Below are 12,866 nucleotides of genomic sequence, written 5' to 3'. Positions count from 1 at the left end.
CTAGGCACCAACCTGAGAAAAAAATAAGCTTGCAACAAGAACTTATAGTCATGATACATGTTGTGATTTGGTACAAGGGAGAGCCAGCTTCCCAGAATGAGGGAAGACAATTATGCTGCTTTAAATTTCCTCAAAGAAGTATACAAAAGAATGAACAACACTAATTACAAGATCTAACTCAAAGGAGTTAGATAAGGGTCGGTTGGTTAGCTGTATCATCAACTGTTCAGACATGCACCTCCACTCCGTAATTATGCATTACTAGCACATCTCTGTTCAATTCCCAAATATACAGAACCAAATTTCCATCATCTTAGTGAACCTCCCTTAAAGAATCATATTTAGATCGTCCATGGGAATCCCCAGGCCCATCAAATCATTGTCTTGCAGCCCATCTGAATCAAAGTTCAGCCAAGAACTCAGATCCTGGCCCTGACCACCAAGATCACCAACACCAAGGTCATCTATTCCAGGCAGAGGCAAGTTGGTCAAGTCTATAGGGTCCTCAGTATCCTTAGCAGAATCGAAAGTTTCTCCATTTAACTTGCTACTACTATTTGTCATTGCCTCACTGCAACCTCGCCCAGATGGTAACACAGGATTCGATGGTTCGGTAAACCTGCCAACAAGTCCATTTCCTGAAGCTGATAACTGAGCGGTCTTCTGTTTAGGCTTTGTTTTAGTCTTTCGTTCACCTTTCAAATTACTACCTATTGGACGACCAGCTTTAGCAACTGAGCCCCTGGTTGACTCTTTATTCTGATCCCTATCTCTTTCACTCCTCTTTCCTTTGGCACCTCCCAATAAACTGTTGCTCATGGAGGATGTAGCTCTTGCAGCAGAAAAGTTAACCACATCATCAAGCAGTACTTCCCGTTTTTTACCTTTGGGTATGGGTTCATGATGCGCAGCAGCCTGAAATGTATCCAACTGAACCTTCTCAAGTTTATCATTGACGGATCCCTGCCTCTCTGTTGCACCCGCAGCTGAACCAAAAAACAAACCACAACGAAAATAAGGTTAACAGCTTGTCTAAACAGGAACATCCTCTAGTACAAGTAAAAAAATTATGACAAGATAAAAGAAGCATACCAGAACCCCTAGAATCTGGTTGGCAATTATGAATTTCACTATACTGATTTCCCATCTCTGTACTATTTAATGATGCAGAGAAGATCACTTCTCTGTATGGTGGGTCACTGAAGCAGCTTTTACCGGTCTCCCTAAATCTTCTATATCTAGCAAGTGTTCGTTTAGCAAAAGCCAGGGCAGCTTGTTTTGAGGCTTTACTGACCCCACTTTTATTACTTGAATTACCACCCCGTGAGGCCTGTCGGAAGAGGATATCACAAAGCAAATCAGTTCTTCTTCATTTTTTTTCTTAAGGGCTGTTTCACAGAGCAATTCATAGTTCATAAAATGTACAATTAACAATGTATGTCTTGCAGGCTTCATTTAATGAAATGAATGGAAGTATCCACCAACAACTAGAAATAAAAGGAAGCAGTCTCCACACAAAAGATAAAATTGAGCATTAAGAATTTAAAACAGATCGATAATTAAGTACTAAGAAATAATATATATCCCTTGGTAGCGTAACATTATGCTTCAAAATCTTCACTTAATATATAAAGCAACTCGTTAGTATTTTTCTAGCCAATATATGAAGAAGGAAATTCTTACCAGATGCCTTTTATAAGCCATCTCAACAAGTTTGTTCATAGCAAGTTCCTCCAACTCTCTGAAAGCTTACATATATTAGTATGTTAGACAACAATATAACTGATTAAAACAACGAAGCATGTGGAAAGAAGTTCTACCGTTCTTCCGTCTCTCTCGTTTTTTGAATAGCCTTCTCTAGTTTGTATAATTGTCCCTTCTTCTTCTGGACCTATCAAATGGACAGAGTTAAATTTTCTAGAGAAAGAAACAATTAATTGGACCACTCAAAGCTGAGTGCGCAGAATAGTAGTTAAATGCAGAGAAAACCAGGTGGACCTGACACCAAATTCATTTCTAGGAGGCTAATGCATTGCATTTAACAGTATACACTGCTAGTCGAATGCTCAGATTTTTCAATACTGGCATTGTCTTTTAAATAGCTTTTTCTTTTGATATTCTTTACTCGAAGGTATTTCATCAATGCAATTAGAAACCAACACAGGAAACTAATTTGCTGAGGAAAAAGAGGTAAAGATTTGTGAGAACATGGAAAAGAGTAAGTACATACAGAAATGAAAACAAAGAATGGATATTACCAGCTAAACATCAAACTCACAAAATCTGACAGGAATGTCTTCTACCAAAACAAAAGACATTGATAGCCAGAATAAAGGAATGGGAGACAACCTGTATGTACAAACTCTTCTTAAGTCTAGAGATGTCTCTTCCTATCTCTTCATCTTCTCCCTCTGCTAGATCAGGCTGGAAAAATATAAAAAAAAAAAAAAAATCAACCAGATGACTATACATTAAATACAGATCTAAAGTTTTGGCAAAAAAACAAGAGAAAAGGAATGAAGGAAGGAAAAAAATATCCACAGATCTAAAATACAATAAAAACTAATTGCCATGGAGATATGAACCATCTATACTTCTGAAAGAGCATATGCACTAAGAATCCAAAATGATGTATAGAAGATCAAGGGAGTTAAAATATGTACTGAAAACCAATGAAGAAAACAGATAACAAGAAGAGCAATATAAGAAAATAAAGAAGTAGATCAGTACAGAAAAGCAATAAACTATTGCATCATCTAGAAGGCCTACCACTATCTCAGGGAATATGCCAATACTATGGAGCTCTACTAAAATCCTGTCATCCAAAGACATCTGCTGGTAATTACATGCCAAAGAAGAAATGTCAGAATGATTAGCCTGTAAAGTCTGTGACTCTTCTATACTGTTCTGTCCATGCTGAGTCATAACCGCAACTTCCGAGTGCCCCGAACCATCTTCCTCCTGCCACATTTCATCACCATACACATGACTCCGGACAACTGGGCTTCTAAAATTATTGGATGCAGTACTTCCATCACAAGAAAAGCTGTCTATTGAGCAATGCTTCTGAATCTTCAGATCTGCTTCTGACTCTATTTCAGATTCCATCTTGACATTATCTTTGGTTTCATTATTATCAATATGGCTGATGGTACCCCAAGGAGAATCATCACTTGCATACTGATAAGATGTACCTCTTCTCTCACTGTCTTCAGTTTCATCATCCACAATCAAAGCTGCTAGAAGCCTTTGCGATAGAGGAATAATCTTTTCAAACCAAATCTCAGTTTCTAATTTCGATTCAGTATTAGTTGGTTCAATAAAAGAATTTTTTGCCACGGAGGAATGGTGAGGCACTGTCCCATTTGATTGATTTCCTTGCCTTTCTCCAAATTTGGGACTTTGAGATGGCAAAGTTTCACAGAAAAGATTGCCCTAGAAAAGAAAAGAGAATCATTAAATACAACATCAACACAGCTGTAATCAGTGCTAAACTCTTTGATTGGTTGTTTCCTGGAAGTAAAGTCAATAATTGTTCTGTAGACCGTTCTATGTATGCATACCAGTACAAACTTTCCATAGTGCATCAAGTCAGACCATCACAACAGAACATAGTTGCACCATGACATACAATCATGCATGAGAAGGCATGGAAATTTTGTACAGTAATAACTTCATAACATTCCTGCAGATTTTAAGGGTCACATATGACTCTCTACTGAGTAGCTTCTTTCATAAACAGTTAAAGATCTTGAGTTCAGTAGATTAATTGCTCAAAGCAACTATGTCAGATTCAGAGGTAATCTACATACTATGCTTGATTCAGCAGCATCCAGTGACACACAAAGATTACCTCAAAGAAGGATTTTTTTTTTTTGATAAAGACATTAAGATACTGAGCCATAAACAGCACCAAAGGCCAAGAGAGGATCAATTTCATCTTAATCGCACATAAAACACATTTAACCAACTTAAAACATTGAAGGAAATCAGGCCCCATATAGATCTCCAAAACTTATCACTGAGGTACAATCAGATTGTGACACAGTTTTTAATATCAGCTGCTACACCCACAAAATACTTGACCCATGTCAGGCTATGGGGTTCTAATTACTGTTCTGCTGCTAGGGAACATTGGCCACAGAAGCTGATAGGCTAATTCATTTTAGATAAGGAATTCCAGATTTGAATCCAACACAACAGATAATACACCAGTAGAATATGATCATCATCACTCAGCTGAAGTAAATCAACATAATAAGATTTAGCAGGAAACCAGCACTCATACTGACAACTTGTTGAGAACCAACAATTTATACAACAAAAAAAAAGCCAAAAAAAAAATTAATTACACAAAAATATTCAAAATAAAGTGATTAAATCAGGAGAACTCCACCGTAGCATTGTGGACTCACACTAGGCATGGGACACAAGCTCTTGTCAAGTTCCTCCACGAAATTGATCTGAAATTCAGAAATTAATAAATCTTTGTAGGATCCTTATGCAGTGAGAAAGTAAACTGAATGTCTAAATGTTGAAAAGAAAAATCTGATATTATACACATAGAATGATCTATCATCAAAAAAATTTTCAAAAATTACTTGCTGCTTTAAGTATGCTATATCCTCTGAACTGACAAAGGCAAATATTGGCTCCATTTTCTTCCAGAAAGTACTAGAACAGGCTTGATCTGCAGGACAAGCAAAGAACTACTTAATAAGTATATGAATATTTACAGAAGATAAAATGATACTTATAAATTCGAGATCAATTAAAAACTTACAACCAGCACTTCGAGCAAAACTTGCTGCAGTCAGAAGTTCTTCATGATCATCATCAGATTCACCTGCAAAAGAGAGAATCTCACAACTCTTCTTAAGTTATGGTATGCAACAGCACAAATTATTTAACACTAGCAGATCAGTTGTCTCAGTAATACCTGTGAATTCCGACAAACTGCTATTCACAACAGGCCCAGGACGAGGAAACGCCTTCCTATCAGACAATTTTTTTGTGGGTGGACGACCTGATTTGCTGAATTGAAAAAAAAAAATAATAACAAAGAAAGACTGTTAAAAGTTATGCAAGATGTGTATAACAAGATCTCGATTTCATCAGTCAGTGAAACATTCAAGAGGCAGCACCTTTCACCCTTATCAGAACCAGGCCTAGACCCTCGCATTGGCTTAGTGGTGGCAGCATTTTCCACCTTTTCTTTTGTTAAAGGCATGCAGACTCTTGACTGTGCTGACACTCTTCCACTTCTTCCTTGTCTTCTAACACCATCTCCTATATCTTCTTTCACAAGAATCTTATTATTCTTTGTAGGTAATACAAAGGTTCCAACTTTGTGAACTGCATTCACATTTTTGTCCTCCATCTCTCCATTGTCTATCCCTTTTTCCTTGATCTTGCTATCGCCAGCTCCAGATTCCTCACTTTCAGATAATCCAGCGGGGGATGCAACATTCTCAAGTTTCAATTTAAACTGTTGTGCACTATGAGATATACCCCTCCCAAGTACAGGTCCACCACTGACCTCATTAGGAGCCAACCTAACTCCCATATCTGGAGTAGAAAAACCTTCAGGTAGTATCTGAGATTCATCATTATTTGAGACAGGAGACACTAGATTTGTTCGCCTAGTTCGAGAAATCTTCTGCGGTCGCTGGCCAACCCACTGCGCTACAGGTGGTGAAGAAGATCCAGTAGGCATAGGGCGCTTGCGGTTATTCATCCCACTGACAGGCTGGACTTTGTTTGGACAAGGAGCTTGTTCCCATCCCTCAAGAGCACCAGAAGTACGAGTAAAGTTGGATGATGAGTTTGGTGGCACATTTGACCCAGTTCGCAGAGCTCTAGAAGCCTTTCCCTTCATCACAGGACTAGGACTTCCAACTTGGCCGTCCTCCCGAAGATTTATCCTAGGTACCATAAACCACACAAGTGAATATCACCTATTTTTATTCAACCCAAATAAGAAGTGTTTAGCTGCAGATACAATACAGCTGACATACAAGTTTGGAAATATTAACTAAACCATAAAAAGCTAGGAAAATAACAACTAAAATTTAAAATCAGGATATCCACAAGTACATATTTTGGAATCAGTGAGTGCTACATACTTAGCATTTCCCTTTGTCACAACTTTCTCTTTATCTAGTCCAGCAGTTCGATCTCTCCTTTCACTAAGATGAGACACATTGTCCAGGTCATTTCTTGGTGTTGCCCGAGTGCTTGAACTGCTGGGATGAGAAGTAGCATCCAATTTATTGATTCCAATTATACCATTGGAAGACCCCGACCTGAAAGAACAGTAATCCAGCGATGTCAATAGTTTTAGTACATACAACTAGCTTAGATCAATTAATCACATAAATGTGATTTAGCAGCCGACGAACTTTTTCCTTTTTTTCACATTTATACACCTTACAATAAGAGAGTAGAGAACAATCCAACTGAAGTAGACAAGCTAATAAGCAAACTGGAAGTAAGTGAAGTAGAAAAAGACTGACAGAAAAGAGGAAATAGAGATCATAAGAAAAGCAAACGCTGTTAGAAAAAGGATGCCTTCTAACAAGGTATTCCAAGTAATATGGTTGGTGGAGATTTATGTCAGTCACACCCTTGAGCTTCAGAGTAAGTGGCAGTATGCAGCAAAACATGGAAGCTAACTGAAATTACCCACTTTTGCCCATAGTTGAACTTCTAAAATTTTCAAAATATCATTTCAAAAAAATATATATATCATTTCAAAAAAATATTCAAAATAACCTCTTTTTATAACAAATTTTGAAATTTTATTTTTCAATAGAAATTTTTAATTTTTTATAATGAAGTTTACAGTTCTACAGAAATAAATATAAGAAAACAGGGATCCCTCTGTTCATGTCAAACATACTTCCAACATATACAGAAACTTCAAAGTTTCAATGCATTTCTAGGATACTCTTTGAAAAAGTTTTTTTTTCAATCTCTTGGGACATTTAATGTTAAAACTGCATACATTAGATATACCTGAATCCATGACCCTCAGTAGATCGTGGACGAGCTTCATTGTTAAGTCTCTGTGTCATTCCTCGTTTGGAATCACGATCACCATCCATGGCTCTGGTGACAACCAGACCCACTGATCGCTTTCTTTTCATTTTTTTATCCCACCCATCCCCTCCGGCAGGCAATCCCCTGATCTTATCTTCAACAGGTACAGGACCCCCATTCCCAGCCCTGGAAGTGTCCCTTTCCTTGTCAATGAGCACACCTTGCCTTGAGATGTTAGTACTACGCCCTTCTGACTGAAATGGAAACATAACAAGAATCCAGATCTCAAAACTTAAACCATGATGTACACATCATATACTTGAGATAAGAACCAAAATAAACAGAAATCCCTGCTAGTCTAGATCTGCAAAATATTCAACTTCTGACCAACAGAAACCCAAAAAAAAAAAAAAAGGAAGAAGAAGAAGAAGGAAAGAAAAAAAAAGCTCCTGCCTTAGGATACTCCAGAACGAACAAGAGCAGACTGATGGCATTTTAAGTAAGAGAAAGGAAAAAACTGAAATAGACAGAGAAAGAAGAGCATTCATAACTGGCTAAAACTGATAGCAAAATTAAAAAAACTGTGAAATCTGCACATAAGAGATCTTTCACACATCTAAAAGACCAATATGGAAGTGAAAAGAAATTAGAATGTTAATGAAGCTATTCCTTCATGATAGTATGTGACTGCACAGACGACTATGAAACAGGTAAGATAGTTGTGAAGACAAATATCCATGATATCAAAACTGCTCTTAAAGATTTATTTCTCAAAGTTAGAGAAAGAGGGCAAAGAAAGATTTTAAAGATTTCTTTGACAAAATGCTGAATACAAACCCGTACTTCCGCCATGGAGGTTCGAACACGCTTGTTTGGAACACCAGACTTGGTCCTATCCTCCAACCTTTGAGTCGCAAGGTCTGGAGGAGGCTGCGAAATCTGATTACCCATCTTCAACAAATTTGCTCCACCTGATCTTTCACTTGCAATCTCGTTCCTCTGCCGCTTCCTTGAAAAAAGTGTATGACGGTATTTATCCAACTTCACCGTTGAGTCATTGATCGTTTTGAGCCTTTCCCTGGTCAAGAGGCGTTATATCTTCAGCATTAATGGCAGAAAGCTGTTCATGCATCCATAAGAAGTATGTTTTGCGAATCTGAAAAATTATGAATGCAGGCCATTATTTTACAATAGGACTCCCAGCAAAGCAATAGTTTTCTGGCGTTAATGATGGATTATCAGGCCATCCATGACCTCTGTCCTACTGGACAAATGCATGAACTTAGTCAGAAACAGCTGTAGCTCAACAAGAACGGTTCGCATCCACGCTTCATTTTCAAAGGCAAGGAAACAACCACGTTACAGTTGCAGACTAAACGATCCATACAGTGCTTGTACACTTACCACAGTTATATTCGGTTTGTAATGTGCGCCATATGTATGGATTCTAGGGAGACACATTATGTGAAAAAATTTGTAACACGGAAAGACAAATGAGAGTAAGATAAAAAGAAAGTAATACAAATTACTTGGCCTTGATGGAGGTCTCAAGCAGACTCATTCTGAAGCGTTTAAGCTCCTCCGTTACTACTGGAGAAAACGGCTTCAACAGAGCCGTGCCAGATGGATGATCTTCAGACGTGACTCCAAGAGAAGCACCGAGAATCCGCCGTAGCTCTCCTGAGTGTGTAAACTTTGGAGCAGGCAAAGTGACCATCTCCAATGTCAAAAACTGGGTCAGGGGAGGCATCTCCATTGAAGTGGGCCCCCCTCTGGAAGTGCTAGGCCCAGAAGTAAGCATCCGGTTCTCAACGCTCTCACGGAAGCTTCCAGACCTATCCAAAGTGGCACCACCATAGTTTGCTCGCTGCCCATTGGCATATGTGGCATTGAAAGCAGATCCCTCTGGACTACCTGATGCCAACTCAAATCTTGTACTCCCAGCCATTGCTCTGAATCTCTCATTACAGCTGAGACAGATGGTCAATTTTCAATCTGCATACCATCGAACTGGATCAAGAAAAACCCAGATACATTAACCTGCTATAGGAAACCCAAAAACAAATGAATGATTTAACACATGCATCAAATATTATAATGAAAAACGAAATGTAAAATCATGAAAATTAAAAAGTAATATAATTGGCAAATATACAAGGTGGCATACATAAAAGATACATGTGTAGTATAGCAATATTTACTCATCATGGGGTTAAAGGTACGATAAAATTAAAAAGCAAAAGATAAAAATGGATGCACATCTCTTGTGATTTAGTTTAGTTTACTCAAGTCTCTGAACTCCCTCACTCGTTAGTCAGCTAAAGAGTTTAACTCAGGCTAATTCATAATTGATAAATGCACAAACACTAGCAAGGGAGTGATCAAAGTCGAACATGAAGTTAAACTGTTTCAGCTAACAAAGCCAAAAAAGGCTTTATTTTTCAGCATATAACCAATAACTCTTCCATGTAACCAATTAGCTTTGCAAATATGTAACAACTTTTGTTGCAACAGAAGTATCTGGTATCACACCAATTTGACATTCATCATAGAGAATCAGAACTACAAAGAATTCTTTAGAGCATATAAAAACTTCAATTGGCAGCAAGAAACGTGGAAAGAAAATGCTGCTAGAGAAACATTCCACCTATAGCCATTTGTCCGCTTGAATGCACATAAGTCAGGGCAGAATAGAAGACACCATATTTCTAAGAATCTACTTAAAGTAAACAACTGAAATGCAGTTAAGATAAAGAATAGGAATATCAGCTCCACAAAGTAACTAAATCTAAAAAATAACTTCATGAAAAGAACTTTCCCAACGTGACCAATAGAAGATCACACCGAATTCGAAGATCAGACAGCATGTCCAAAGTTCAAGAAATGCAGTAAAGCAAATACGTAGAGAAAAGAAAAGGAGAGAAACAGAGGTTCAACGAAGCTAACCTGTCAAAGAAGAAATACTCAAAACAAAGTCAGTGCCATGAGTTTACACAGACAAAACAAATACCAAGCATACTAACTGAGCAGCAACAATAAAACAACTCGAAGTCCTCAAAACCACAAAAGAAAAAAAAAAAAAAAAAAAAAAAAGAGCTCAACGCCGAAAACTCGAAAAGGCGAAGGCAACTTCAACCAATCGCACCGACCAGTAACTTACAAGGGCCGATCCACAGAAATCACTGTATTTATTCCAATCAACAAAAAACACAACCACAATGAAGCAACAAGACATGCAAAAGAATAACATAAAGCAAATTCAATCGAGCACTCCAGCATAAGTAAGAAATCGATGACGGACAAGCATCCTAACCAGCTTGAAATGGTCTCAAACCCTAGGATGTACTCTACAAATCCTAGGGTTTCAACGATCAAATACTTCGTAAACAGCCAGGAAACCCCACTGCTCCCGGAGACGACGAGTCGGAACGTACCGGCACACAGCGATCGCGAGATCAGAATCTGGCCGGATCAAAATTCAGCCAAAGAGAATTACTGAAATTTGGCGTGTGTTTTATATAATTTTTCGTCCCCCTTTCGGAGCAGTCGCAGGGTTGTCCGGGGTCGGCCACGAGATGTCTTAATGAAGATTGGGAAAGGAACGAAGGGAGAAGGTGGGCCCAGTTGATTTTTTTTTTTTTTTTTTTTAACCCTGTCGCTAAAATGGCGTTAAGTGGGGAGATTAGAATTAACATTAATGTGGGGTTTACTCTTTTTCCTCTCTCGGTCTTAAGAGAGGATCTCAAAGCTGTAAGGGCGAATCCCTACAGAATATTCTCTCGTTCGTACAGTCAGATTGCTCGACCCTAGGGAGCCCATCTATTGTGAATCTCCAGTCTTGTCTGCCTGCGATGGTTATAGTTTAATTATCTTGTAGGTTTTAGATAATTTAACCATTTACCTAATTAACCACCGGAAATCAAGTAAATAAATTGGTAAAATAATAACATTTAATTGTTTCTAATTTATATTATTTCACAACCTATCATCACCACTACATCATAGAATTATTTCTATTATTATTATTATTATTATTATTTATTGATTTACACAATTGAAACCTAGAAATCAATTACTGGAAGCATGAACAGCATCAGAGGCAGAGCTTGGTTAAAAGTGAAATGAATGGGTAAATTTTGATGGTTAGAGGTGGATTAAAAGCCTGAACCATGCTTAAACGACATTTTCTTATAGGTGGTCTTATTAGTCTAAATTCGAGACTTACCTGTACAACTTACAATCCTTCAATTAGATATGACCGTTATTTTGGAACAGGGTTGATCCAACATTATCTCAGCCGTCCGATCTCGGGTTGTCAAAATATCCGTTTGCCATGTTTCACCCGAATTGATTTTTAACTACACGACGTTGTTATGTGATTGACAATACGAACGGGCGAGTGCTTCTCCGACTTGCAAATTTAACGTAGACACTATTCAATTTTCCAAATAGATATATCAATTGAGGGGATCAATCTTCTGTTGTAATCACATAAAAAACCAAAGGAAAGCCCGAGTCCTCAACACACAGAATCGCATTTCACAAGAACACAGGAAACCAGAGAATTTTTTAAGTACAATAATGGAGCGCAGCGATGGTTACATTCACCATTTCCAGAAAACATTAGAACCACACTTGTATTTATCCTTCCCTTCGCACTCTAGCTCCAAGTCTTCAGAGATGAAAGGCACTTTCTGCAACAACAAGACCGGTGAAAGAAACTCAGAGGGAGAGAAAGAGAGATGGAATTAAGAGATGGAGAATCGTACCTTTTGCTTGGCAAGATCTTGACAGCCGGTGAAGTTCTCGGGGAACTTGCAGGTACCGAACTGGACGGTGTATGCTCGAGCAAAGTTTGCTCCACTTGTCGCTAATCTCTTCTTGTCATTCAATTCCTACACAAGGGCATCGTCCTGTTAGTGAAACCTGCTTTCAATTTACTGGATCACACGATGAGGGGGGAGGGCGTTAAGAAATCCGAGAAGCTTTAGCTCCGTGAGTAAAAATACAGGCTTAAATAGAGTTACCCGGAAACGAAAGGGTGAAACGAGCCAGTAGCCATACCTTGTTAGCTTTGCTCTTCTCAAGATACTCGTCGAAGACCCCGGCATTGGCAGAGGAAGTCGAGGCAGCCGTGGTGAGAACAAGCGCCGCCAACCCCAAAAGCGCTCCCCTCCTCCCTTCGTTCGCTTTCGAGCTCTTAATCTCCACCTTCTGCGCTTTGATCGCCGGTAACTTCAGCGACGACGCTCCGACCATCGACGGAGCCGCACCCACTTTGAAACTCGCATCTGACGCGACGTACTTGCATGCCAAAACACTCGAATTTACAGCCGCCATTTCTTTCCTCTTCCCTTGACCCCTGCTTGTCTCGTTTCTTTGCTCCTTTCTTCTGTTGTTAGAATTGGTCGGTTATTCTGAGAGATTTAGGAAGAAAGAGAGATAACAAAGAGGATTTTGAAGTGAGGTATTGGAGATGGGAAAGCAGAAGGCATGTGGTGGGAGTGTGGATAAGGTGAGATTGTCTCACGCCCATTGGCCAGATGGAACTACACTAGGCCCCACGTCAGATTTCGTGGCTAACACGTGAGGTGGTAGGATTACAGATAAAAAGGGGGGTTTTATCAACTGAAACTGGGGAAGCTGATCGAGAGAGAGAGAGAGAGAGAGAGAGAGAGAGAGAGAGCACATAATCAATCAAATACTTACTCAAAATTTTTGAATAATTTAGATATCAAATTCCTGACACGATCAGTTAGATTGTTTAGACTATGTCCTAGTAATAGGACCAATCCCCTTCCAACCATATGTGGAGGATCATTTTA

General features: G+C 38.8%; 2 protein-coding genes across 8 annotated transcripts; both read right to left on the bottom strand.

Moving 5' to 3' along the window:
- Positions 1 to 13: 13 nt before the first annotated feature.
- LOC137955481 (uncharacterized) lies at positions 14 to 10,578 on the bottom strand. Of its 7 annotated transcripts, none has more exons than XM_068802437.1 (16): positions 10,355 to 10,578; positions 8,571 to 9,084; positions 7,879 to 8,119; positions 7,018 to 7,295; positions 6,126 to 6,305; positions 5,145 to 5,924; positions 4,940 to 5,034; positions 4,784 to 4,846; positions 4,602 to 4,690; positions 4,416 to 4,463; positions 2,770 to 3,435; positions 2,350 to 2,424; positions 1,821 to 1,891; positions 1,684 to 1,741; positions 1,093 to 1,330; positions 14 to 986 (listed from the first exon to the last, which is right to left on the bottom strand). In XM_068802437.1, the coding sequence occupies exons 2-16, from the start codon at positions 8,987 to 8,989 to the stop codon at positions 328 to 330; spliced, it is 3,960 nt and encodes a 1,319-aa protein (XP_068658538.1). In that variant the 5' UTR covers positions 8,990 to 9,084; positions 10,355 to 10,578; the 3' UTR covers positions 14 to 327. The 7 variants fall into 7 exon arrangements, with proteins under 7 accessions (XP_068658538.1, XP_068658544.1, XP_068658539.1 ...); XM_068802443.1 differs by having other exon boundaries at positions 7,885 to 8,119; XM_068802438.1 differs by having other exon boundaries at positions 8,571 to 9,081.
- Positions 10,579 to 11,555: 977 nt separating this feature from the next.
- LOC137955986 (photosystem I reaction center subunit N, chloroplastic) lies at positions 11,556 to 12,496 on the bottom strand. The gene is made up of 3 exons (XM_068803253.1): positions 12,106 to 12,496; positions 11,811 to 11,936; positions 11,556 to 11,735 (listed from the first exon to the last, which is right to left on the bottom strand). Exons 1-3 carry the CDS (start codon positions 12,379 to 12,381, stop codon positions 11,646 to 11,648), a joined length of 492 nt encoding a protein of 163 aa, XP_068659354.1. The 5' UTR covers positions 12,382 to 12,496; the 3' UTR covers positions 11,556 to 11,645.
- Positions 12,497 to 12,866: the final 370 nt, after the last annotated feature.

The sequence above is a fragment of the Aristolochia californica genome, unplaced genomic scaffold, assembly GCF_029961685.1.
Source record: "Aristolochia californica isolate CCGP_79_NKW_82.1479 unplaced genomic scaffold, dmAriCali1.0.hap1 SCAF_2, whole genome shotgun sequence".
Lineage (NCBI taxonomy): Eukaryota > Viridiplantae > Streptophyta > Magnoliopsida > Piperales > Aristolochiaceae > Aristolochia > Aristolochia californica.
This window is presented reverse-complemented; position numbering and strand designations above follow the sequence as displayed.

What these genes read in the sequence shown, in the direction of transcription:
- LOC137955481 (XM_068802437.1), bottom strand. Translation starts at nt 8,989, where the DNA reads ATGGCTGGGAGTACAAGATTTGAGTTGGCATCAGGTAGTCCAGAGGGA. An exon ending in GCATATTCCCTGAGATAGTG is followed by an intron (nt 2,425 to 2,769) that starts GTAGGCCTTCTA and finishes ATATTTTTCCAG; the next exon opens with CCTGATCTAGCAGAGGGAGA. An exon ending in AGAAGAGTTTGTACATACAG is followed by an intron (nt 1,892 to 2,349) that starts GTTGTCTCCCAT and finishes TCCATTTGATAG; the next exon opens with GTCCAGAAGAAGAAGGGACA.
- LOC137955986 (XM_068803253.1), bottom strand. Translation starts at nt 12,381, where the DNA reads ATGGCGGCTGTAAATTCGAGTGTTTTGGCATGCAAGTACGTCGCGTCA. An exon ending in AGAAGAGCAAAGCTAACAAG is followed by an intron (nt 11,937 to 12,105) that starts GTATGGCTACTG and finishes GCCCTTGTGTAG; the next exon opens with GAATTGAATGACAAGAAGAG. An exon ending in AAGATCTTGCCAAGCAAAAG is followed by an intron (nt 11,736 to 11,810) that starts GTACGATTCTCC and finishes TTGTTGTTGCAG; the next exon opens with AAAGTGCCTTTCATCTCTGA.